Source organism: Oryctolagus cuniculus, chromosome 6 (genome assembly GCF_964237555.1).
Source record: "Oryctolagus cuniculus chromosome 6, mOryCun1.1, whole genome shotgun sequence".
NCBI classification, from domain to species: domain Eukaryota; kingdom Metazoa; phylum Chordata; class Mammalia; order Lagomorpha; family Leporidae; genus Oryctolagus; species Oryctolagus cuniculus.
The window spans coordinates 122,814,816-122,842,477 of NC_091437.1; the positions used below are offsets into that span (position 1 = coordinate 122,814,816).

The window sequence follows — 27,662 nt, forward strand, 5'->3', positions numbered from 1 at the left end:
CCTATCCACCAACTTGATCAACTTATATTGCAGAGAGTTCTACATACAGCAATGGCAGTATATAATCCTTTCTAAGTGGACATGAGGGGCTGGCACTGTGGCGTAGTAGGTAAGGCCATCACCTGCAGTGCCAACATCTCATATGGGTGCTGGTTTGAGTCCCAGCTGCTCCACTTCCATTCCAGCTCTACAATGGCATGGGAAAGCAGTGGAGGATGGCTCACTTGAGCCCACTTGGGCCCGCTTGGGCCTCTGCACCCACATGGGAGACCAGAGGAAGCTCCTGGCTCCTGGCTTCAGATCGGTGCAACTTTGGCCAGTGTAGCTGTCTGTGGACAGAACCAGCGGATGGAAGACCTCTATCTCTCTGCCTCTGCTTCTCTGTAGCTTTGCCTTTCAAATAAATAAAATCAATCTTAAAGAAAATTTAAGTGGACATGAAGCATTCAGTATGATGAACCATATGCTGTCATAAAAGAAGTCTCAGTAAATGTAAGAGTTGAAATCATAGACAATATGTTTGTTAACCACTACAGAATTACGTAAAAAATGAAAATCATTAAGATATCAAGAAAATTTCCAAATATGGAAATAAGCACATTTCTGATAAACCAGGAATCAAAGAAGAAATAATAAGGAAATTGGGAATTTTTTGAACTTTGTTGATAAAAAAATACACCAAATCAGAATATGTGGAATGAAGCTAAAGCAGTACTTAGATGGAAATTTACAATTTTAATGTTTGTATTAAAAAAGAAAAATGTTCTAAAATCAACTATCTAGTTTCCAAAAAGAAAAATATATTAACCCTAACTAAGAGGAAGGAAATCAGAAAGACTGGAAGCCAATTAATAGAAAACAATAAAATGATATAGAGAAATTAATGAATTTTGAACCTGGTTTTGGAGAAAAGAGTCTATAAAACTGATAAACTATTAGACTGGTCATGAAGAAAGAGAAGATATAAATTGCCAATTTCAGGTAAAAACAGGATATCATTACATCATGTCATTTAAAAAATACTAAGAAATCATGAATGAGCAAACACACTAATAAATTTGACAACTTAGATGACACAAACACCTTAAAAGATGTAAATTATAATATTATTTCAAGAAGAAATAAAAAGCCTAAATAGCCCCGTGGATTAAATAACTGAATTTATAAGCAGACACTTCCACTCAAATAAAACTCCAAACCAGGGTGGTTCCCTAGCTAATTCTACCCAATATTTAAGAGATAAATAATAACACTATTACACAAACTTGAAGAAAACAGATGGAAGTAAACCTTTCCCAACTCATTCACTATGACCAGTATTACAAAATTCCCAAAGCCAGACTAAGAAAACTACAAACCAACATCTTTCATGACCATAAACACAAAAATCCTTAACAAAATATTAGCAAATCAATAGTACACTATGTCCAGATGGGATTTATCTTGGAAATTTAAGGTTGGTTTAATAAATTAAAATCAATGTCTTAAATGCTGTGCTAGCTAGACAGGTGTGTGTGCATTTGTCAAAGCATGTCTCAAGTTACATTTAAAATGAATATTTTTTTATCCTATGCAAATTATACATAAAAAGAAGAAACCGGGTAGGCATTTGGTCCAGCAGTTAGGAAGCTGCTTAGGATGTCCACATCCAGTACTGGAAGGCCTGGCTCCAAGGCCTGGACCCTGGGAAGCAGCGGGTGATGGCTTGTACTCAGGTCCCTTCCATGACATGGGAGATTCAGATTGAATTCCAAGCTCCTGCCCAGCATCAACTGTTGTGGGCATTTGGGCATTTGGGGTGTGAGCCAGAGAATGGACTCACACTCTCTCTCTCTCTCTCTCTCTCTCTCTCTTATTCTCACTCTCTCTCGCTCTCACTCTCTCTCTTACTCTCACTCTTACTCTTACTCTCTCTTACTCTCACTCTCACTCACTCATACAAAATAAAATTAGCAATATTAACACTTGCTGTCATCTTACTCTTTCCAAGGTTTTGCAGTACAGTGAATTCCAGTGGTTAATCAGAGAATGAATCAATAGCATGGGTTGTCTTGATCTCTTGAGCATCACAATTGAAATGGATCTTTCTGTCTCCTAAACTCTTACAGAACGTTGGATCTCATGTTCTAGCTCTTGGTGTGTAAGTCCTGGCTCTCCATTTTGGGGCTTCCTTGTGGACAGAGGCTTGATGCAACTGTCGTAGTTTTTGCTTAAAATTTTTCCATCAGTGCCTTCTATGAATGTAGTTACTACTGAATGAATGCATTCTTGGATAGCATAAGATACTGTGGAAATTACTGTTTCTCTCTGTGAACATAAGTATTCAAGAGACAACAGGAACAACCATCTATTAGGAATGTTCACTACTTAAACTGCTAAGAAGGCCTCATGATAAAGGATGTGGAACATGAAGCATGAGTTTTTTATTTCATTTTAATGAAATGATTCATATGTTGGGTGATGATTGGACCAGAGAAGTTCTCTTCAAGCCATGCATGATATTTGTGAAAATAAAATTCCCAAGAGGATTAAGTATTTCTCTACAGAGAGAAATAATCCTAAAAATCAGTAGGGAGGGAAGCCATGAAGGATACAATTTTGAAAATGTACACATCTAACATGAAATCAGTAAAAGGAATTTCAAAAGCACAGGCTCATGTTAGAAGTTCCTGGGCGAGAATCCCACTCCTTGGAATTTACCCAAAGGAATTTAAATTGGCAAACAAAAAAGTGGTCTGCAGCCTAATGTTTATTGCAGCTCAATTCACAATAGCTAAGACCTGGAACCAACCTAAATGCCCATCAACGGTAGACTGGATAAAGAAATTATGGGATATGTACTCTTTAGAATACTATACCGCAGTAAGAAACAACGAAATCCAGTCATTTGCAACAAAATGGAGGAATCTGGAACACATCATGCTGAGTGAAATAAGCCAATCCCAAAGGGACAAATACCATATGTTCTCCCTGATCGGTGACAACTGACTGAACACCAAAAAGGAAACCTCCTGAAGTGAAACGGACTCTATGGGAAACGGTGACTTGATCAGCATAGCCCTGACTGTTAATGAACAACTTAATACATTATCCCTCTTAGTAGTTTTTTTGTCTGTTCTACTTAATATGACTGGTTTAATTCTGTAATTAATACACAGTTATTTTTAAGTGTTGAAAATTAACTGAAATGTGATCCCTGTTAAACATAAGAGTGGGAATAAGAGAGGGAAGAGATGTATAATTTGGGACATGCTCAAGCTGACTTGCCCCAAATGGTAGAGTTAAAAACATACCAGGGGATTCCAATTCAATCCCATCAAGGTGGCATGTACCAATGCCATCTCACTATTCCAAGTGATCAATTTCAGTTCACAATTGATCATAATGAAAGGACTAAGAGTCAAAGGGAGCACATAAACAAGTCTAGTACCTGCTAACGCTAACCGATGGAATAAATAAAGGGGAGAGTGATCCAACATGGGAAGTGAGATACTCAGCAGACTCATAGAATGGCAGATGTCCTAAATAGCACTCTGGCCTCAGAATCAGCCCGAAAGGCATTCCAATCTGGCTGAAAAGCCCATGAGAGTATTTCAGGCATGGAAAGCCAAGACACTCTGGCAAAAGATCTCTGCGAGTGAGATCCCAGTGGAAAGAACAGGTCTTCAAAGAAGGAGGTACCTTTCTCTGAAGGGAGGAGAGAACCTCCACTTTGACTATGACCTTGTCTAAACAAGATAAGAATCGGAGAACTCAGAGGGCTTCCATAGCCTTGGAAACTCATGACTGGAGCATAGGGAGACTACTGATGCCATAGACAGGAGTGTCAATTGGTAAAGTCAACAACAGGAGTCACTGTGCACTTACTCCTCATGTAGGATCTCTGTCCTTAATGTGCTGTGTATTGAGATTTAATGCTATAACGAGTACTCAAACAATATATTTCACTTTGTGTTTCTATGGGGGTGCAAACTGTTGAAATCTTTACTTAATGTATACTAAACTGATCCTCTGTAAAAAAAAAAAAATTATCAACGCCCAACTTGACTCTCACTGGGATTAAACATGACAATAGGTCTGATCTGATTTCATCATCATTAAAAAAAATCATCTATTATTTTTCACTTTATGTTTCTGTGTGGGAGCAAACTGTTGAAATCCTTACTTAATGTATACTAAGCTGATCTTCTGTATATTAAGATAATCGAAAATGAATCTTGATGTGAATGGAAGGGGAGAGGGAGTGGGAAAGGGGAGGGTAGTGGGTGGGAGGGACGGTATGGGGGGGAAGCCATTGTAATCCATAAATCGTACTTTGGAAATTTATATTCATTAAATAAAAGTTAAAAAAAAGAAGTTCCTGGGCGAGAAAAGATGACATTGGTGTGGTTGAGGACCATCTGAGGATGACAGCCTCATTGAATTGCCTTCTTGTTCTGTTCAGAAGCTGGGGCTTCCCACTCCTGAATCCTTCATCCACAAGAGGAAAGAGTTTGAAATCCGCACAGGGCAAAAAGTCTATACATCCTGTCATCCATCCATCTGTAAAAGAAAGAATAGTAATTATAAGACACAGTGAGAATTTGATGATAATGCATCTAAGCATTTAGTACAAGCCATGGCTCACAGAAAGTATTTAGCAAATTCTGGTTGTGACTGCAGTTCTGATTCTGTTACTTTTTTCAGCATTTTCTTCAGAGCCAAACAAGGAATACTGTTTTCTAATCTCTGCTCCATGCTCACATAGAAATAGCCCAGGCCATCCATTGATACACCCTGCACACCTTGATTACATTAAATCAGCCACTGGTGGGAAATTAGCCTTTTTTTCTTTTTAATCTTCATCTGCAGACTCTCAAGCCCTTTTATTTCCTAGTCAACCTCGTTTCTACAAGGATGTATTCCATTAGATTGAAAGTTCCATGAGAGCAGGTACCTCCCAAGAAATGATGTTCAACACTATATTCCCAGAGTCCATCAAGGCCCCCTGGTACTTCACAGTAAATAGATGTCAGTTTGAATGAACATGATCCCTTTTCAACAGCCTTTGTATGCAAGTCATGTTTGAAAGAATCTGCCAGTGGCTACCTTGCCTTAAATGAGTATACATTGAGCTGATTCACAACAACTTGAAGATTATTTCTCAACTGCATGAAATTAAACAGAAAATAATTCGTGCTTCATGTTCCATGTCCTCCATAATGAGCCTTTCTTAGCAGTTTAATTAGTGAAGGACAGCATATTTTCCCATCCACCTTTGTCAAGAATTCCAAATGCTTTAGGGAAAAATAACTCATGAGGAGAACCAGCAGAACTCCTGGAGTTATTTATAAACTCTGCACTGGAAACTCTTTCAGGGTCTGCAGCAGCAAATCTCAGCCCCATTTACTTTATATACCCCATCATTCTGCAGTTTGAGTATGAGTGACAAAACAGCTAATAAGCATATTACCCCCACAAAGTAGCCATTAGCATCTTTTATCATCAGCAGCCTTTCTCTTTTTATTTTAAAGAACACACAGAAATGTATAAATTGCAGTTTATCTTGCCACAGAAGCATTTAATCAACTGTACTATAATTAAATTTTGGGTGGCTACTAAGAATAATCACTGTTTCTTCATTACAAGCATTGTCCTAAAAATTACATTAATGAGGGTCAATCATAAAGAGCTTTGAGAATTGAGCTACATTTCAATGTTAAATTTGCATCTCATCTTTGTGTCATCTCTATAAATGGATTGCCATGGGCTGGGAGCTTTTTGTGGGCCTGGGCCTTTCATGGATATTCCTTGAACCAACCTTCTACTTTAAGTGAAATGTATTTGCATTAAACACATAGTCATTTCCCAAACTCCTTCTTACACAGTTCTTTTCCTCTGTTCTGAAATTCACAAAGCTTTTCATGTTTAGGTCACCTATTCCCTCACTGCTTAATGATTCTTAGAAGGTTATAATTTATAAGGTTTGATATTAAAAAAAAATCACATCCCATTATCAGATAGTGAGTTACAGGGGTTGGATTTTGCTGCCAAATTGGGAACTGCCAGCTGACGAAGAAAGAAAAGGGCTATTTACATAAGTAAAACAAAAGTGTATGGAATAATTCAGTTAAACATTCACCGATGTGTCCGCCATTGCCAGTATCTAACCTTTTTTTCATTTTCAACAATTGTGGCTTCAAGCATGGACTGTATTCACCATTGTTTTTGTACTCCTTGCTGATCTTGGGGAAAGCTGAAATTTTGTGACATTGGCCAAGTAATTTGTGATCTTTTTTGTAACCAGCTGCCCTACACAAAAGCATAGACATACTTATTTTGGATAAATTCATGCTATCCGACATATAAACAAATCCAGAAAATATAAAAGAATCAAGAGACACTCATACACAGGTCAGTTTTCTTCACTGGACTGAGCTACCTCTACTTCGGTTCACATGACACTGTCCTCATTTTTCTGAACATGATGCATGTCATCCTTTGGTTCTTAAGCTTTTATCTTAATGCGTCTTTTCTGATTATTTTAAATGCATCTTTTCAGATGATATTTTTAAATGGTGAAACTTTCTTCTATATATTTATCTCCTATTATGTATGATATGACTTCTTGTGACCTTGACAGAATTGAAATTGCAGAATTGAAAACCCATTTTGGTTCAGACTCTTGGTTCATCCTACCCATATTTCTTTGATGAACCATGGCCCCCAAGAGACATTTTGTGGAGAGCTTAGCTGCCCTCTTTGATATCACCCCTAAAATTATTAGATGTATCATCTCCAAAATAATATCATTTCTCTTCATAACCAAGTACAATTTAACCACTGTGAATTTATTTTAGAGTCCTTTAAAAGGACAATTTTAGCCTGCTGTACTTTTTGGAAAAGTAATGGAGATTCACAACATTTTATAACTGGAAGGGCTTTTACAGGTTCTCAAGACTGATTCTAATTTGAAAAAATACTAATCCTCAAGTAGACCTTCATAAAAAGAAATGCGTGTTGCTTCTGATCTTTGTCATATATCCAGTCAGATCCCTATCAATAGCAAAGCAAGCTATTCAATCCCATGGTAACTCATCCTTTTGTATTAGTATAGTTGTATCCAAAGTTTTTTTTTTTTGAACTTTAAGAACTTCCTTGTCTACTATCTTTATCTTTTCAAAGATTGTAAATTATTGGGAAGTCAAGGTTTCCTCTTATAAAAGCCATGGACCTCTTCTTTTTTGATAGATTATGTGCTTGAATGCATAATTATGAACCTTAGATTTTTATAAATTGGTCATCTTGGCTTATAGAAGTGAAAATCACTAGTCAGAGATTTATAGATGCTCCCTTATGACCTCTCTGACATAACCAACCAGTTGGCCTCCAACACCATAAACACTGAACAATGGCTGCAAAATTTGAGGCTTCAACTCCTTGTCACCCAAGTATATCTGCAGTACACCTGTCAGCCAACCTTGCCCAATTCTCTATGTTTAGGATAAGAATTAGTTCAAAAACAGTATGCCCATGTAATGTATTCCACTTGTCTTTGTTTCTCCTTGCCACATAACAAGAGATGGGGATCAATGGGTAAGGGAGAAGGAGCAGTTTAAATATCAAAGTTGCTGAAAAAAAAATGCCTTCCATTGCACAGTGGCTTTGTATCATCCCAATATTTGTAGCAAGAAATCAAAAACTGTTTATGAACATAATTTTCAAAACCATGATTATTGTGAAACTTTCATTATAAATTCCATCCTACAAAAATGTTTGAGTCTTTGCAGACCTGAATACCCACGTGCATTGAATGTTCTCACATATGCTCTATCAGAAACAATTTTTCCTAATGTTTTCCTAGTGAACATAATTCATAATTCCCAGGTGAAGAGACCTGCAGTAAAGCATTTACAAGGAGTCACACTGGTTCAAACAGGTGAAGAACTTTACTGACGTGAGACCATGAAGAAAGGGTGGGTGATAGATTCTGTATGGACAAAACAAAAAACAATAAATTAGGACTGATATATAAACATGAGTATGATTCAAAACCACCCCTGTAGCAGAAGCATCGCTTGTGGTAGTAAGTAAGAGGCTAGTGGGAAGGAGCTAGGAGCATTTCTTTACAGCTGTGCATGTTTATGACACACATGTGCACACATAAAATCATAAACTCAAAGATAAGGAATCTAGAGTCAGACGTGAGGCAGATCAAGGGAGGAGTGTAGTGTATCAAGGGGTGGGTACCTATTGAGGAAGAGCCAAATTTTATACAAATACAGACACACACACACATACCTACATATAAACGTGGACATTTCAAAACAGTTCACAAAAAAAGAAATTACAATTTTATTTTGTGCAAAAGCTTTTGAAATCCATCAGAGTGTTTTAGTCATAAATGCATTTTCTGTGAACATTTTGAAGATCCCTCATGTATTTTTCTCAAAATATAAACATACACAAGGGTACTTGAAAAAAGGTCATGGTAGGGGCCAGCACTGTGGCATAGCGGGTACAGCCACTGCCTGCAGTGCTGGCATCCCTTATGGGCGCCAGTTCGAGTCCTGGCTGCTCCACTTTCAATCCAGCTCTCTACTGTGGCCTAGGAAAGCAATAGAAACTGGCCAGGTCCTCGGGCCCCTGCACCAAAGTGTGAGACATGGAAGAAGCTCCTGGCTCTTGGCTTTGGATGGGTGCAGCTCTGGCCATTGTGGCCATTTGGAGAGTGAACCAGCAGATTAAAGACCTCTCTTTCTCTCCTTCTCCCTCTCCCTCTCCCTCTCCTTCTCTCCGTGTATAACTCTGACTTTCAAGTAAATAAATAAATCTTAAAAAAAAAGAAAAAAGGTCATGGAAAAATGCAATTAAAAGTGTGAGCTTATCTTGGTGCAAAAAATTTTTGAAATCCATGCACAATATATATTTTCCACATATTATGGAAAATGTTGCACCAGAATAAGCTCATATTTTTAAAGAAATTTTCCACAAATTTTTCAAAGTACCCATATGTTTATGTGTATGTGTATATATATACCCACACACATACATACACACATATATGTTTATATATATATATTTAAATATATGTTTCCCTCAATTCTCCTCATACTTGGAGATGATTCACACCGTACAGAGAAAAGGCAAACTTTCTAACTGAAAGCCAGTCGTTATATTGATAACCAGTTTGTTCATTAGGGTAATCATGGATAAAATCATGGAATATGACTTTGTGAGTCATTTAACTTTTGCAAAGGAATATATGAAAGTTATTATCCTTTTATGTTTGTAGATGGGTAGTGATAAAGTTAAATGTTCTAAAAGGTAAAATCATGACTTTTTGTGAAAATACAAATTGAACACAAATCATAGATTTAATTCTTTAATTATTGAGAGAATGAGTAAGATGTTAAAACCAATTCAAATGATGTTTGATAAACTAAATTTATACACTACAATAAAAATATTAGGCTAGGGGCCAACACTATGGCATAGCGGGTAAAGCCGCCATCTGCAGTGCCAGCATCCCATATGGGTGCCAGTTCGAGACCCTGCTGCTTCACTTCTGATCCAGCTCTCTGCCATGGCCTGTGAAAGCAGTAGAGATGGCCCAAGTCGTTAGGCCTCTTCACCCACGTGGGAGACCTGGAAGAAGCTCCTGGATCCTGGCTTCAGATTGGCCCAGCCCCAGCCGTTGCGGCCATTTGGGGAGTGAACCAACAGATGGAAGATCTCTCTCTGCCTCTGCCTCGCTGTAACTCTGCCTTTCAAATAAATAAATCAATCTTTTTTTAAAAATGAAATATAAAAAAAATCTTTAAAACAGAAAAAGACAAATGGCTAAAGCCAATGAAAACCAAAATGCCATCTTTAAATATATATACATATATATACACAAATATATATACTTAAGTGTGTGTGTGTATATATACATATATATATGACTAAAAATACTTATTGGGCTAGATAAAAAAAATACAGTGGTTAATGTCTTAGAGGCCAGTGAATTTTTGAGATTATATGGGTTTCATTTAAGATTTATTTTATTTATTTGAAAGTCAGATTTACAGGGAGTGAGAGGTCTTCCATTTGCTGGTTCACTCTTCATGGCCACAATGGTCAGAGCTGAACCAGTCTGAAGCCAGGAGCCAGGAGCTTCTTCCATGTCTCCTCCATAGGTGCAAGGGCCCAAGGACTTGGGCCATCCTCTGCTGCTTTCCCAGGCATATTAGCAGGGAGCTGGATCAGGAGTGGAGTAGCCAGGACTCAAACCAGTGCCTATATGGAATGCCAGAGCTGCAGGCCTGGGTTTTAACCCACTGTGCCACAACACCAGCCCCTGGGGTTATCTGTTCTATAAGGAAAAAATCATTTTCATCTCTTCTGGACATCCGGAAGTTAACACATATGTGACTTCACTAAATCTAGGACCTTTCATTAATAGTAAGCAGTGAGTCCATAGAAGAATATGCTCCTAAATAATCTTTGGTGGACTTCACTCCTGAATCACATTGAAAAGATGTCCTGCCTACCTTTCTGCCTTATGGAAAAATGGTGGTGAAAAGTATAAAAATATACTGAGTGGTACTGCACAGAGTGTTGGACCTCCGCTTATATGTGTAAATGCATTGTTACATGTTTTTTGGTAAGGGGCACCCACTTCTTATTTCCATGTCAGAAGCTGAGAGTAGAATCTCCAGAAAATAGGATCTACTTTCTAAAAATTGCTGTAGAGAAGGAGAAAGAGACAAATATTTCTCTCTACTTCTGTCCTTTTAAGTGTTTCATTATTCATTCATTTACCCATTCAGTGATTTAATAGATATCTGTTGAACATCTGCTTTGTACCAGACATTGAGACATGGAGTGAAAAAGATAAAGTCTCTGCTCTTAGGGAGCTCACATTCTAGTTAACGAATATTAAGCCACTATAATAGTATAGTTTAGAGTGTAGAAACTACTATGAGAAAAAAATGGGAGGGGGGGCAGCAGGGTAAGGGAGGTAATCATTAACTAGAGGGAGGGGTGGACTTTAGATGAACTGGCTGGACATCCCAGGAGGGTTGGCCAACCCAGAGTGTGGTCCAATCAGAGTAGCAGCATTGGTGACTGTCATTCACCTTCTGAAATGGTCCCAAGACACCTCCAACCCAAATTTCCAGCTGCTTGTTGGAATGGGAGTGGGAGCCCAGAGCAGCAAGTGGAGTGAGTCATGCCATTTCCCGAAGGGAAAAAAAAGCACATTTGCTGGGACAGGGCAACGAGGGAAGGTGCAGAGCATGGGCTTCCGATCAGAGACAGCTGAATCTGACTCCTCTGCATGGCACTCGCTACTCTAACTTGAGACAAGTTGCTTAATCTGCTTTCCATCCGCTAATGACATGTGACGATCATTCCCTCATGGGGTCACTGGGAGAAATAAATGGAAATACTCTCCAAAAAGCCCTCAGTACATAGGAAACACTCGACAAATGCTGTTATTTTTGTTATTCCTTCATATGGAGAGCCTGCAATACCGTCTTCACGTAGTACTGATTGGCTTGTCTTGATACAGCCATTCAGCATTTTGGAAAGAAAACTCATTATCAGAGTTCAGGTACCTTGTGACCTGGAGATACCCCAGATGCATTAACATTGACCTAAGCTATGTGGTTGAAATTATCCTGACAGCCAATCCAAATTTTCCAAAGAGATCAAAGCTCCATGGGCTTAGTGTCACATATTAAACTTAAAATTTGAGGATTCCAGAGTGGGTTAAAGTTTACAAACTAAATTATAATACTTTTCTTGGAGGTTTAATTGGAGATGTTCTTTCCTTTGCTGTCCTTTGTTTTCTTTCCTTCTTCTCCCCTCTTGTGAGTTGCATTTTCTTCTGGGGAGCTATGGGTTAGAAGGCTATTAATTAGCTGCTCCTGATTCTAATTTTCAATAGGATTTAGTGAGGATTAAACTGCCCCCTTGAAAAGAGAGATTAAAAGTCAGGAATTAATTTCTATGAGTTGAATTTCTAATTGTTTTGTTAATAATGTTTTTTCATTTGATAATGTTGCTGAAAGAAATAATAATTTTAATTAAATTTTAAATGTATTTATAGCATTTTATGGATTCTAGGGAGACTACATTTTCTTGCAAGGAGTATATTGAGACTATAACATTCTTCTCTAACCCCATAATTATTATGATTAGGGGAATGTCTGTAATACATTCCATTGCAATTAAATTGCATACCCCAGACTGTTCAAGATCTGTTTATAAAGGAGAAATGGATTTTCCACAGCTGCTTGCCTGTGAGTGCACCCTTCATACTCTGCAGCAGCCAGTGTATGCGCTGAAGTTACAGAGCTGAATTTAAACTTTCAGATGTCTTTCAAAAACTTCCCATAACACAAATTGTTTAATTTGTGTACATGAAAACCCACTGACTGCATACGGATGAAGGTCAACATACAGTAAGAGGGGGCTATGTGGATCTCTATGTCTTTGCCTGACCATCCCTTCAGGAATTAGCAGGCATGCAGTCTCTTGTTCCAGTATCTTGTGCAGTGGTATATTCTTGTGAAGACTGAAATGCACTGTGAGCTTTATGGGGCAGCTTCAGTATTTCTCACAGTATTCACCCAGTCACATAGCTGGAAAGTATTTTCTATGAGATGAGTATTTACTAGAAGAGAAGAGGAGAGGAGAGGAGGGGAGAGGGAGGAGGGGAGGAAAGAGAAGAGAGAAAAGAGAAAAGAAGAGGAGGGGAAGGGAGGGCAGGGGAGGGAAGAGAAGAGGAGAGGGGAGGGGAGGGAAGGGGAGAGTAGGGGAGGAGAGGAGAAGAAAGGAAAAAGAAAAGAGCCTCATGGAAAGAGAGGAAGGGGCAAAAGAAAGAAACAAGGAGGAGGGAAAATAATCCAAACCACAACCAAGGTGGGGCCTTAGGAAAAAGACTTCGTGATCCACTTATTCCATCTTGCAGAAGAACAATCAGAAGAATAATGAGAACTTGGATTTATTAAATTTACAATTTCAAATCCTCCAAATTGTATTTAGTTGATCACGGAACCATCCTGATAGATACCTAACAGTGATAATGAAGAATTAAATGACTACTCACTAATCCTTACAAGCATCTTGGAAGTTGAGTATCATTAGCCCCATTTCATGATTGAGGAAGTGAAGTTGAATGGCCTTACCTGACTCTTTCAAAGTCATCCAGTTACTCAGTAAAAGAGTTTGAACTTTAACCCAGGCCTGTCTGTCTCCAACTGCATGTTCTGTCCACTGTTTCTCCCTGCATGGTTCCTGCTTCTCAAAAGATAAGTGTTCACATCCTTAAACTCCACATCTCGCTTGGAAATAATCTCCTAGCAGGAACGGCCCTAAGAATGCCCTAGTTTGCTTCCAGGGATGAGTATCAGCCTTCAGAGAAAGCTCTTTCAGCAGCTTTCTGTATCTCTGCGTGTGGGTTCCTGTTCAGAGCTCATCAGCCTGTCAGAGGATACCATGCAGTGTTCCCTAGGGATAGTTAACACCCCCCCCCCCACCTCCACCACCGCCACCCTACACTGTCAGGCATGCCGAGAAACGGAGAGGCAGGATCTCTCTCCGCAGCGGTCTGTGAGATCAGTAATCGATCGGGGCTGTGGGCTGTCGCTGATAAAATGTCTCCTTGGAACTGCAGAGTCGGTGCTGAAAGGAGGCCACCAGGCCCACCCTCACACTCCCGTGGTGACGTCAGATCTTCTGGAGAAGTTTTCCTCCTGGGGCCCGTTCATGGGAACTTAGCTGACCTCTGAGGACAGGCCTGGCTCTGAGGGAGGGCAGCCAAGCATCCACCCATCTGGCAGGCAGATTCCTTCAGTCTGAGACACAGAGGGAATGTTGGAGGCCTGACTGGGGCATGCACAAACACTTCTTGCCTCTCTTTGATCAGCATGGACTCGTGAGCCTTTTCTGTTGGCCACAGTGCAGCGTCCTTGAGAAGCTCTGAAAGGGAGGAAAACAGCCCCAAGTGAGCCACGCTCTGTCTCCTGGAATTAAATGTCCCTTCCTGTTTCCTGACGCGCGCAACTCCAATCCATCCTTCACGTACCCTCTGTGACCTCCATTCTTGGAGTTTCTTGACTCCGTCCTTAATTTGTGCATTAATTTGGCATCCACCTGGTGCTCTCTGGAGTCTGGAGAGCATGCGCTCCTCACCGGCTTCCGCTGATCTGCCGATGTCACGTTTTCTGTTAGAATGCTTCCAGCTCCCACCAAAGTAAACACGCAAGTTTGTCTGTCCTCTGTGTGCTGTGGCTCATGGCATCAAAAACCTTTGATTATAAGGTGGACTTCTGGCCTTCCCACTGGGAAGTGCGGTGGTTATCTCAGAGACTGAGATGCCGTCTCCTAATGCTGGTCCTTGTCACCCCGCTTCCCCAGCCATCTCCCCCACCTGCCTGGTTGTTAACTCAGTTCCTGCCCCCCATTTTTCAGGGGCATCCTCCTAAGGTGCAGCTTCAGTCACCCCACCTTTCTGTCCATTGGTCCTCCATGCTGAACTACATTCAGTTTGTTTTCAGCCTTACCCCTGGGACCTTCAGTAGTCAGTTGTAACTTGATCTGCTAACCATTAGGCCAGTTTGACCCCCATATCACCCAAAGTAGAATGTCCATATATTCTATTTACCTGGAATACCTATTCTCATATCTGTCAGTTGACATCCTAAGCACCTATGCTGAATATTCTTTTTTACCACCCTCTGTCATTCCTCACCTTTCTCTGCCCTACACTGTGCCTCTGAAGGTGAACTGTGATGGACTGCGTTGGTGAGTCATCCATACCCTCTGGCTTATGATGGAGTTTGGGCAAGAAGAGGCCCAGTAGGTTATGGAGAGGCACCAATAGGGGATGAGTCCCTGCCTTTTTCTGCAGACACCCACAGCTTCTTTCTGTTCTCCCTGGGTTCTAGTAATTGTGTGACATCTTGCCCTCTCCCTCTCCCTCTCCCTCTCCCTCATCCCTCATCCCTCCCCCTCATCCCTCATCCTTCCCCCTCATCCCTCCCCCTCATCCCTCATCCCTCCCCCTCATCCCTCCCCCTCATCCCTCTCCCTCTCCCTCCCCCTCATCCCTCCCCCTCATCCCTCCCCCTCATCCCTCTCCCTCTCCCTCCCCCTCATCCCTCCCCCTCATCCCTCCCCCTCATCCCTCCCCCTCATCCCTCTCCCTCATCCCTCTCCCTTCCCCTCATCCCTCCCCCTCTCCCTCCCCCTCCCCCTCTCTCTCATCCCTCTCCCTCTCCCTCTCCCTCCCCCTCTCCCTCTCCCTCATCCCTCCCCTTCATCCTTCATCCCTCCCCCTCATCCCTCCCCCTCATCCCTCTCCCTCATCCCTCCCCCTCATCCCTCATCCCTCCCCCTCATCCCTCCGCCTCATCCCTCTCCTCATCCCTCTCCCTCCCTCTCATCCCTCTCCCTCTCCCTCATCCCTCTCCCTCTCCCTCATCCCTCTCCCTCATCCCTCCCCCTCATCCCTCATCCCTCCCCCTCATCCCTCATCCCTCCCCCTCATCCCTCCCCCTCATCCCTCCGCCTCATCCCTCTCCTCATCCCTCTCCCTCCCTCTCATCCCTCTCGCTCTCCCTCATCCCTCTCCCTCTCCCTCCCCCTCTCCCTCCCCCTCCCCCTCTCCCTCCCCCTCCCCCTCTCCCTCCCCCTCCCCCTCTCCCTCCCCCTCCCCCTCTCCCTCCCCCTCCCCCTCTCCCTCCCCCTCTCCCTCTCCCTTTGTTCCATTAGGTCTGGTGATGGTAATAGCTCTCCATTTTTTGCGAACTCTGGGTGCTTCGGCATGTCTTATTACTTTTACTTACCCCTGACCACTCTTAGTAAATAATCCTTTCATTAAATTCTCCAAGTTACCTTCTTGGAGTCCCGTCTGTTTCCCACAAGAACCCTTACTTATACAACAGCCTTGGGATCCAGTTTTCTCATAACTTTTGCTATTTAATTCTTTTGGTCAGTGAATGTTGCTACTTTATAGCATTTGGTGCTATTTGGTGCTACTTTTTAGGGTTGATGACAGAATGAGGAGCAAAACAGAGGCTTTGACTTCAGGGAGCTTATGATATCATGGGAAAAACATGTGAAATAAGCAGTTATAATAAAAGATGGTGAAGATTTTGATAAGGAGACATTTGGTGAGCACACAGCAAGGAAACTAGTTTGGGATCAGCATGATCATTCAGTGACATGAACACCTGGCCATTTTTTTGCCTTTTCTTTGTAGCTCTTACAGTCGATTCTGATTGTGTTGTTCTTACTTATGTACACATCTGCTGTGCTCCTACAGTATGTCAACTGAGATAAAATCAACCAAGTCAAGAACAAAGAAGAATTACATTTATTTGTGGCTTATTGGAATTGCAGCCTTAGAGACACAAAATTCAAGCAGCCTTGAAAATGTGCTCTTAGGTTTTGTAAGATGATGGTGTTTTTATAGCTTACACTGCAAGAAAGTTGTTAATTACATTTGTTGTTTATCGAGAGTTGTGATTGGTGCAGCAAAAGTTTGCAAGAAAGGGATTGGGTATAGTTTTAGAAAGCAAGGGGGTTGAACTCAAAAATTACAAAGTTTAGTGAATTTCATTCCAGAAATTGCAGTTAGGCCCAGTTTACAAGGTCAGCACGTACCCAGGTGGGTATGTACTTACAGTTCAAACGTTCAGCTCAAAGGTTCAATTGTGTAATGTAGCTCAGCTCAAAAGTTAAGCTGTGGATGTGCCCTAGACCTATTTAACTAGAGCCTCCCAACTCCAGTGTTATTCCACTTTATCTTCCTTGACATGCAGACAGCAGAGAGACTTTCTTTTTCACCTTTTTCATGCCTGCTTTAACCTGCTGCCTGTAATATTTTTGTAGGGACTCAAAAACTTGTATAGTTGAATTAGAATGAACATCCAGAACAGTTATGGACCTCAGCCCTAGCCCACCCCCTGAAAGGTTTTGTGTTCCCAGGCTCTATAATGATGAAAACAACCTTTCTGAACTACTGGAGTAACTAAAAACAGGTTTTGCTAGTTTAGAAAAAAAATCATTGCTGGGATAAAGGCCCCTAAACACAGTTGAAGGGTTTGATACATACTGTCAGTTTAATGCACCGTGATTGGGATATTTGCCAATAGGCACGGAATCCATCAATTGTCAATGTTGATTGCTGAGTTTTTGTTTTGTTGACTTGACTAGCCTGTGTCCTGTTTCATATCCCCACAGCCATGGTGCTATTAATGAATAAGAGGGAAGCCCAAAACCCATTCCAGAACAAGGAAAGGACAACTACTACATCATGTGTTTCCCCATACATGAAAGCTAACAAACCAACCATTCACTTGAACTTGAACACAGAATGGTGATAACTAGAGGCTGTGAGGGGTTGGAGGGAATAAAGGGAGCTTGGATAATGGGTACCAAGTCAGAATTAAATCAAGTTCCTAGTGTTACACAGCATAGTGTGGAGTCTATAGTTAGCCTTTATTGTGTGAACAAGTAGAAGAAAGAGGCCCCAAGCCAAGCCTCTAAAAAATAATGTCACAGAAGAATAAATGTTGGTTACCCTGTGTTTTTGTTTGTTTGTTTGTTTGTTTGACAGGCAGAGTGGATAGTGAGACAGAGAGACAGAGAGAAAGGTCTTCCTTTTGCCGTTGGTTCACCCTCCAATGGCCACCGTGGCTGGCGCACCGCGCTGATCTGAAGGCAGGAGCCAGGTGCTTTTCCTGGTCTCCCATGGGGTGCAGGGCCCAAGCACTTGGGCCATCCTCCACTGCCTTCCCGGGCCACAGCAGAGAGCTGGCCTGGAAGAGGGGCAACCGGGAAAGAATCCGGCTCCCCGATCAGGACTAGAACCCGGTGTGCCGGCGCCGCTAGGTGGAGGATTAGCCTATTGAGCCTCGGCACCGGCCCCTGTGTTTTTTTTATTTCTAATTATTACTTTTAAATTTACAAAAGAAAAATTGTGAGGTGTCACTACCATGAGTTCCCACACACTCCTCGAGCCATAACATCTAATATTAATTTGTCATAGTAAATGAACCACACCCAGCTTTCCCTATTTTTTGTAAGCAAATGCTTTTCACCCCTCCCACTCCTCTCAGCTCCTAGTAATCAACACTAATATTCAGATTGACTTTATTGTAGTTCACACATGTAAGAGAGAACATGAAGTATTTGTCTTTGATCACTATACACTGTATACATGTATTGAAATGTCACTAGTAGCCCATAAATATGTATAATTATTGTCAATAAAAAATTTTCAAACTTGCGTGATGCAGCTTTATTAGGGGAAAGGTTGGGGCATTCCTGCCTATGCCAGAGACAGAGAAGAGTGCAAAGTAATAAACTGAGCATTCAGTTCAAGAAGTTACAAAAAGAAATGTAAATAAATCCAAAGAGGAAGGAAAATTTAAAAATCTAAGAGCAAAATTCAATGAAAGAAAGACTACTATTAATAATAGAAGGTATCCAGAAACCTTCAAGCTGTCTTTTTTTCAAAAGACTAATGATAAAAGTGACAAATTGCTGGCCAGATTAATAAGCAAAGACCAAGAAGACACAATAACAGGAAGGAAAAAGAAGGCATAACTACAGATGTGGCAGACATTAACAGAAATAAAAGCAGGATATCATTGGCAATTTTATTCTGATTATTTTTAATAGTTAGTCAAAAATCACAAATCCCCAGCAAAATGTAATTACAAAGCTAATTCAAGAACTGTAAAGCCCAAATAGTCCCCTAACCTTGAAAGAAATGAAATCATTAGTCAAAAATGGTAGCATAAAGCAAGCATCGAAGTTGGATGATTCTGTAAAAATTTCTACAAAATAACTAATAAATAAGCCTAGTCTTACACATACCATTCCAGAATATAGAAAAAGAAAGAACACTATTTTTTCATTTTTGAATATTCTTTTCAATATTTTATTTCTTTTCAACTCTTATTTAATAAATTTTCAAAGTACAACTTTTGAATTATAGCAGCTTTTCCCCCCATAACCTCCCTCCCACCAGCAACCATCCCATCTGCCACTCCCTCTCCCATCCCATTCTTCATCATGATTCATTTTCAATTATCTTTATATACAGAAGATCAACTTAGTATATACTAAGTAAAGATTTCAACGGACTGCACCCACAAAGACACACAAAGTATAAAGTACTGTGTGAGTAGTAGTTTTACCATTAATTCTCATAGTACAACACATTAAGGGCAGTGGTGCTACATGGGGAGCAGGTGCACAGTGACTCCTGTTGTTGATTTAACAATTGACACTCTTATTTATGACGTCAGTAATCACCCGAGGCTCTTGTCATGAGCTGCCAAGGCTTGGAAGCCTCTTGAGTTCACCAACTCCAATCTTATTTAGACAAGGCCATGGTCAAAGTGGAAGTTCTCTCCTCCCTTCAGAGAAAGGTACTGTCTTCTTTGATGGCCCAGACACTATTTTATGAATCAGATATATCCTTGATAATAAAACTAGATAGCAACAAATGGAAAAGGCAGATTTTTTAAAATGTATCATTTACGAAAGGAACACAAAGTTTAAGCTTCCAACAAAAGAACATGAACAAAAGGTGCTCAAGAACCATATTATGGGCCGGCGCCATGGCTCATTTTGCTAATCCTCCGCCTGCAGTGCCGGCAACCCTGGGTTCTAGTCCTGGCTGAGGCACTGGATTCTGTCCCTGTTGCTCCTCTTCCAGTCCACCTCTCTGATGTGGCCTGGGAGGGCAGTAGAAATGGCCCAGGTCCTTGGGCCCTGCACCTGCATGGGAGACCAGGAGGAAGCACCTGGCTCCTGGCTTCGGATCAGCGCAGCACGCAGGCCGTAGCAGCCATTTGGGGGTTGAACCAATGGAAAAGGAAGACCTTCCTCTCTCTCTCTCTCTCTCTCTCTCTCTCACTGTCTAACTCTGCCTGTAAAAAAAAAAAAGAACCATATTATGAAAATAAATGACATTACAGAAGACAAATAAATAGAAACATACCAATATACAATTTTCATGGATTAGATCATAATATTCTAATAAAAAGATGTTTCTCCCCAAATTCAAATATGAGTTTATACAATTCCAATCAAGATCGAATCATATTTTCTGTGGAATGTTTAAATGATTCTGAAATTTATCTTGAAGAGTAAATGGTTAATAGTGATAAAACACTCCCAAAGGAGAAGGAAGAGAAGGTGAAAGAACCTACCCTTCCAGACGCCAAGGATTAGAAAACAGTAATGACTAAGATAGCGTGGTGCTGCCACTGAGACAGACAGATAGACCACTAGAGCAGAATTAGCCCCAAAACAGATGTCCAGATATAAGGAAACTGGATATGTAGCAAAATTGATCATGCAAATGAGTGGGGAAAGAGAGTATAGTAGTTGATAAATATGTCTGGATGGCCAAAAAATAAAATGAAAACCTAGCTCACATCCACACAAAAATCAATTCCAATTTTAGATGGATGGAAATGGAAATAAAAATGTTAAAATTTTTAGAATAGAACATAAAAATATTTATGATATTAGAGTAGGAAGTGACTTCTTACAAGACATAACAACTATAAATCATAAAGTAAAAATTCATAAGTTGACTACATTAAAAGTAAGAACATGTATTCATCAAAACACACACTTATCAGAGTAAAAAGGCAAGCCACAAAGTAGGAAATAATATAAGTACAAACTTACTACCAACAGAAGGTGAGTGTTGAAAATATATAAAGAACTCCTACAAATCAACAAGAAACAGACAAACCAATTAATTGAAAAATGGGCACAAGGAATGAACAAGCATTTCACAAAAGAGAAATCAGATGGCAAAAAATTCGTATATGAACACATGTTCAATCCCATTAATCTTAAAAATAACAATAAGGTAACATGTCACACTCATCAGGTTAGCAAAAGTTATTTTCACAATACCAAGTGCTGGACAGGATGTGAAGGAAGGGAGATGTTTGTACACCAAAACTACAAAGCAAAACATTTATATGCTAAAGTGTACATTTAGACTCCAGAAAATGTTGATAGCATCACAGAAAAGCAGAAATAGTCTAAATACCTCCTGTCAGGAAAATGTATAAACACAGACAATGAGATGGTGCGCAGCGATAAAAAATGGAAATAATGTACCCGGTAACATAAGATAAACCTTACATATATTTGAATGGAAAAGGAAAGTTGATATTTAACTGGAGTACTTGTCCAAATGCTGGCAGTGTAATAAACAGGTGTATGTAGCAAACTATACAGAAAAGCAAACTATTAACACAGCAGGACGTGGTGTGGTTCCTTTGGAGGGCAGAAAGGATCAACGATAGCAAAGGGAAAATCATAAATTGGACTTCAGAGTTACTAGAAATATCTTTCTTGCATTGAATTGTGAGAATATGTGTATTTTTCTATTGCCACTCTTAATAAAAGTTTGCGTTCTCTATAATCTTATATATGTGTAGTACATTTCACAATGAAGCAGTCAATTTGCTAGCTAAAGGCTAAAGAAATGCAACTAGAATCTACGGGATGGGCCAAATAGATGTTCAAGGAGGAATAGGAGACAGTGAACTTAACCTGAGGTTGTGATTGACAGCTCAAACTAGTAAAAAGTGAGAAGAAAGCTTTTCCGTGGGACAGAGTCAGTGATTTGAGAAGGAAAACTTGAGCGAAGGAGTACTGAACTTTATTTTGTATCCAGAGAGATAGAAGAACATTTGCACTTTTGCAGATACACAGAAGATACTGTCTTTTTCTGAATATTTGGACATTTATTTCAGTTACTTACATACATAATAATTTATTCTTCCTCACACAAAGTAGGCAGTGCAGAGCTTGTGGTTTGCAATAGGTTCTAAATCCAGGCTCCTTCTGTCTTCCCACTCTGCCATTTTTAGCTTATGTGTTGTCAACCCCATGCAGCTCTGAACTTCTCATCAACTTCTAACACAGCATCAGGCACATTTTCCCAACTCTTTGTCAGCAAACTAAAGGCTTTCCTAGAACTTCCCACAACCTTGCACTCCAAGTCTAGTCATCATAATGGTGTCATGTGAACTTTGTTTGCAGCAAGATATCTTGGGAAAGTAATTATTTTGCCATTGTAATCATTGTGGTAGGAGCAGACAAAAGTGAGGAGGTAAAAGCAACAGTTGTTTGTGGGCAATTATTAGCAGTGTCTGTCACAACACCCCACTAAGAATCCTTCCTCCTTTCTCCCCAGGAGCCAGTCTACAAGATGACTTATACAAATACTTCGCCTTCCATCATTCCCAAGGAGACACCATGACTGTCATGGATCCAAAGCAGATGAATGTTGCTGCTGCTGTTTGGGCAGTTGTCTCCTATGTCGTTGCAGACTTGGAAGAAATGCTGCCCAGGAGCTAGCAAGAGCGAGGAAGAGGGCACTTTCATGCATGCTAGCCAAAAATCCTGGCTCGGCAGCTTCAGGAGACCACTTTTCACCTAACAGCTTCCTCCGATTCATCTTCAAAGCACAACCCTTCATATCATATCCTCCATTATTGTCTGTCTTTATACTTTTTAAACTCTCTATTTCTAGAATGAGTAATGATCTTACCACCAAATAGAATCAACATACAGTAGGGGTCACGGTGGGAACATTTCTTTATACTGCTGTTTGAAAATAGTGTTTCTACTTTGAAAATAAACACTGAATAAATATTTGAAAGACCTCTGGTTTGTTATGTGTTCATTTGTGTACAATGACAGCAGTTTTGTGGTTTATGTTATTTAATGAAGAAGTAGAAGAAACACCCAACATTGTAAGATTTTAGTTAAATGTGTGGAAGCATTTGACTTTCTAATTTGTACATTTTTATAATTGTGAAAACTTTTTAATGGGAAAATATTCTTTCATTTGGGAAAAAATATACTTCCTCACACAAATTAGGCAGTGCAGAGCTTGATCAGTGGTTTGCAATAGTTTCTAAACCATGAGTATATATCATCTGTATAATCCAATTGCCTTGGTAAAGATGAGTAGAAGGATCTATACGTAAATAAGTAATAATGTCGTTTTACATCTACATTTTATATATTTCACACATTTCCATGAAGTTGGGGTATTTTCACAATTTCCTGAGATTGAAGCTAAAAAGGGTAAATAATATTCAGTGTCCTATAGAGCAAAGACATTGATCCTCATTGACCCTGTATACAATTTCTACTATTCTTTCTCACACAATGTCTAATACTCGATAAAGAAACTACAAAACACACCAAAGAAAGCAAGAAAAAATAAACTCATTTTCAACAGATAAAGCTATTAGCTAGGAGATAGCCCAAAAGTTGGGACTGTCATGGAGTTAATATAGCTATGCTGTGTTGCCATAACTACAATTAATACATTAAACATACAGCAGGAAAAATGGGTCACATACATGAACAGACAGACAAAATCAGGAAAGAAGTGAAAACTGCAAAGGAGTCTAATGCAAATGTTAGAAATACATGAGGAGACTTCAGAAGTTTCATGGGAAATGGAATTAAAAGATAAAAAGAAATGTTTGTTAATGTTACTTCTCAACATGGGCTCCACTGAGTTCAAGACAGTTTTGTAAGTGATGATACCAGCCTTTTAGTTTGCTCCTAAAGAACTGAGAGTCCTGGGAATTTAATAACATTAGTGCAAGCTCACTTTTTAACATTTTTAACTCAAGAAAACTGGATGCCCTTTAAAGATTTTCTAAGATTAGGAGCAAAAAGTAAGTCATAAGGAGCCAAATCAAGCCCCTAAGATGTAAACCAAATGATTCCCTTTCAAAACTCACCAGTGCGCCCTTGTTTGATGAGGGCAACGACAGGAGAATGTTTTGGAAGAGAAGGACTCTAGTCCAATTTTCCCCAGCATTTTTCTGCTAAAATTTCTGCTTTCTCAAAACACTTTCAATAACAGATGTTATTATTCTTTGGCTATCAAGAAAGTCAACAAACAAAATGCCTTGAGCAACCCAAAAAACTGTTGATATGATTTTTGCTCTTGACCAATTAACTTTTGCATTTTCTAGACTAGGCGTTTCCTTGGTTGTGTTTTATACTCAGGATCATACTGGCAAAGATGCATTTCATCTCCTGTCACAATTCTTGGAAAAGATGCTTTATATTCTTGACCCTACTTATTTAAAACTTCTGTTGAAAGCTCTGTTTTTCTCTGCAGGAGGATGCAACAATGATGATACCCAGTGAGCAGAAAGTTTGCTCCAATTTAACTTTTTAGCTAGAATCGTGTAAACTGAACCGATTAAGATGCCTATGGCTGGCTATTGTTTCTGCTGTGACTTATCATTCCCTTTAATTAAAGCATAAACAAGATGAGTTTTTCCTTATAAATTGATGTTGATTGCTACTGTGGAGCTCACTTTAAATATTATCTTATCACTTTTTTTTTAAACTTTTATTTAATGAATATAGATTTCCAAAGTACAGCTTATGGACTACATTGGCTCCCCCCCCCATGACTTCCCTCCCACCCGCAACCCTCCCCTTTCCCACTCTCTCTCCCCTTCCATTCATATCAAGATTCATTTTCAATTTTCTATATATACCGAAGATCAGTTAGGCATACATTAAGTAAAGATTTCAACAGTTTGCTCCCACATCGAAACACAAAGTGAAAAATACTGTTTGAGTACTAGTTATAGCATTAAATCTCAATGTACAGCACACTAAGGACAGAGATCCTACATGAGGAGTAAGTGCACAGTGACTCCTGTTGTTGACTTAACAAATTGACACTCTTGTTTATGGCATCAGTAATCACCCTAGGCTCTTGTCATGAGCTGCCAAGGCTATGGAAGCCCCCTGAGTTCACTGACTCTGATCATATTTAGACAAGGCCATGGTCAAAGTGGAAGTTCTCTCCTCCCTTCAGAGAAAGGTACCTCCTTCTTTGAAGACCTGTTCTTTCCACTGGGATCTCACAGAGATCTTTCATTTAGGTTGTTTTTGCTTGTTTGTTTTTGTTTTTGTTTTGTTTTGTTTTGTTTTGTTTTTTTGCCAGAGTGTCTTGGCTTTCCATGCCTGAAATACTCTCATGGGCTTTTCAGCTGGATCCGAATGCCTTTAGGGCATTATCACTTTTTAAAACAAGTTATCCATTTGTAAATTGTAGATTTCTTTGGGAGATTGTTTCCACAAACTTTTATACAGCATCAGTGATTTCACCATTTTCTACCCAAGGTTAACCACAAATTTGATGTTCTTGCTTCAACTTTGACATAATTAATATTGCTCTGATAGGGGCTCTTTACAAACTGATGTCTTATCCTCCTTAGTGCCTCAAACTAGATCCTATTGGGATGTGATGTAATAAGCTGTTACAAGTTTATTGTGGTGCAGAAAAAGGTTTTGAGATCCATACATTTTCCACAAACATTTTGAAGCCCTTTGTGCAGTGTCAGAAATAAAAATTGTCTTTTTGGGCTCATCTCAGACTGTACACAGCTGAGGAAATGATCAATGAGCTTTTATACAAGTCAGTAAAAATTATCCAAATTTAAACTCTAAGAGAAGAAAAGGGAAAAAATGCAAAAATGGATCATCCAAGAATTGAGATAATTGTCAATTGTCTAATATACAGGTAATGTAGAGAAGACAGAGTACCCATTTTATTAATTATAATGCTTAAAATTGTGTTTCAGTACTATTTCATGTTTTTATAGTCTGCAGTACTATAAAAATAGCATATATATGGTTCAGTACTATCCACAGTTCAGTGTCATCCATAGTACTATCTGCAGTTAACTGTGGAACTTGGAATATTATCCCCTGGGAGGGGGGAATACTGTACTAGGCCATTCTAGCTGCCATAGAAGACAGGAGTAGGAGGAAGTATACACAGTAGAAAGGAAGAAAATGGTTTTTTGTAGCTAAAGATGATTATCTATGAAGAAAATTCAAAAGAATCTATAAAATTGCATAGTTAAAAACAGTGTTTAGGAAGTTTAATCAAAAAGGAATTAATAAAAATGAGAAATATTTCTATAGAAATAATTAGAAAATGCAACTAAAAGGATACTATTTACATTAGTATTGAATAAAAATAAATTTTACAAAAAATTATAAAGTTCTTTCACAAAGAAAATTTATAAAACATTATTGAAATACATTAAGATAGAACTAAATAATTAGATAAATATGCCACATTCCTGTTTCAGAAGACTAAATAGTAAGGATATCCATTCTCTCCAAATTTATCTACATAGTTGATAGATTCTCAACCAAAATTTCACAATGGAAATTTTTGGTTTGAGTTCATGCTTATGGTTTGTTTTTTGTTTGTTTAATGTGCAAAGCTATTTCCAAATTAGAAATAATCAGAATACAAAGGACTAAGAACAGCCAAACATTCATGAGAATGAAAATCAAAGTAGTCATCAATGTGATTGCCCCTTAGTTCCAGTCTCTTTGAAGGCAAGATTGCACTTTCTGACCCCACATAGTTTGTTATTACTGTGTAACTTTGACAAAGAAATGTAGATGAATTTGAGCAGATTTTTTGGACCTCACTTCAATTTAATGAAACAGCTTCTCTGCAGGATCCCACGAAACTTTTAAAAAAGGAGAAAAGTCCTACTATGGAGCAAAAACTCATGTTTCAAACAGATTATACACGTCAGTAGAAATTCTAAGACACTATATGTTTTTTCATACCTACTCTTTCCTTTACATTGTAAATGGCAATTTTCTACATGATACCTGCTCTATGAACTTAGATTCAGAGTAATGACCAAGCATGATGGCCTAATACTCACAATAAATATAAAATATGAACAAGAAATAAATCTTTGTTGTGTTAAACCACTAATAATTTGTGGGGATTGCTACCACAACATAGTGTAGCCAATTTTTATTTTTTTAATCCTGTCTTGACAGATCAAAACTTATTAACAACCTTTAGTTTTGAAGATGGCCTGGCATTAGCATAAGAATAAATTAATGGACCCAGTGATCAGAGCCGAGTTCAGATCCAGGGTCACATACACAAAGAGTTGATTTATGATCTGGTTGGTCTGAAAGATCAGTAAAAAAAAAACAAGTTGACTTTAATAAATGCTAAAGCAACTATAAATAAACAATTAAATTGGGCTCCTGTCTCCACTGCCAAGTCATTTGCTGACAAAGGATGTTTCCCTAATTTAAGGGCAGCAAGTACTGTGCCCAGTACATAGTAAATCCACAATAAATGCCCTCTGTTTGGGAAATGTCGGCCAGTTTTACATTAAGTCAAATGTATTTATCAGTTTCTATTCCTCCCTTCTTCCCTTCCTTGAAGGAATAATGGAAACAAGAAAATTTCTGATGTGGAGTCCTCTCAAGAGTGCACTAGCCTGAATGCCAGCATGCAAATCCTGGGAATTCTCCCAAGTGAGGGAAAACACTAAAGCAGGGAATAGGGAAACTGCCAAGGAGGGAAGTCATTATCACAGTTGTGCTTTGGGTGGTACGATTCATATCCCATCTTCACAAAAGCAGGTAAGTGGCCATAAGTGGAGATTTGGATTGGAAAGCACCATTCTGTAACTCACAGGGGCAATTCTGGCCATTGTAGCCCTTGAGAGACACCAAGGGGTATATATCAGTCATGAAGCTTACAAGCTGGGGCCTTCTGATTCAGTCCAAAGACCATCAGTTCATGCTGGATGGAG

At 39.4% G+C, this 27,662-nt stretch overlaps 1 protein-coding gene across 1 annotated transcript in view; it reads left to right on the forward strand.

Moving 5' to 3' along the window:
* CPQ (carboxypeptidase Q) overlaps positions 1-22,688 on the forward strand; it is a gene marked incomplete at its 5' end in the record, with an annotated part of 478,153 nt that extends 455,465 nt beyond the window's left edge. The window contains 1 exon segment of the mRNA XM_051844650.2: positions 22,217-22,688. Within this exon segment, the coding sequence (XP_051700610.2) occupies positions 22,217-22,380 (164 nt within the window). The 3' untranslated portion in view covers positions 22,381-22,688.
* Between the last annotated feature and the right edge of the window lie 4,974 nt (positions 22,689-27,662).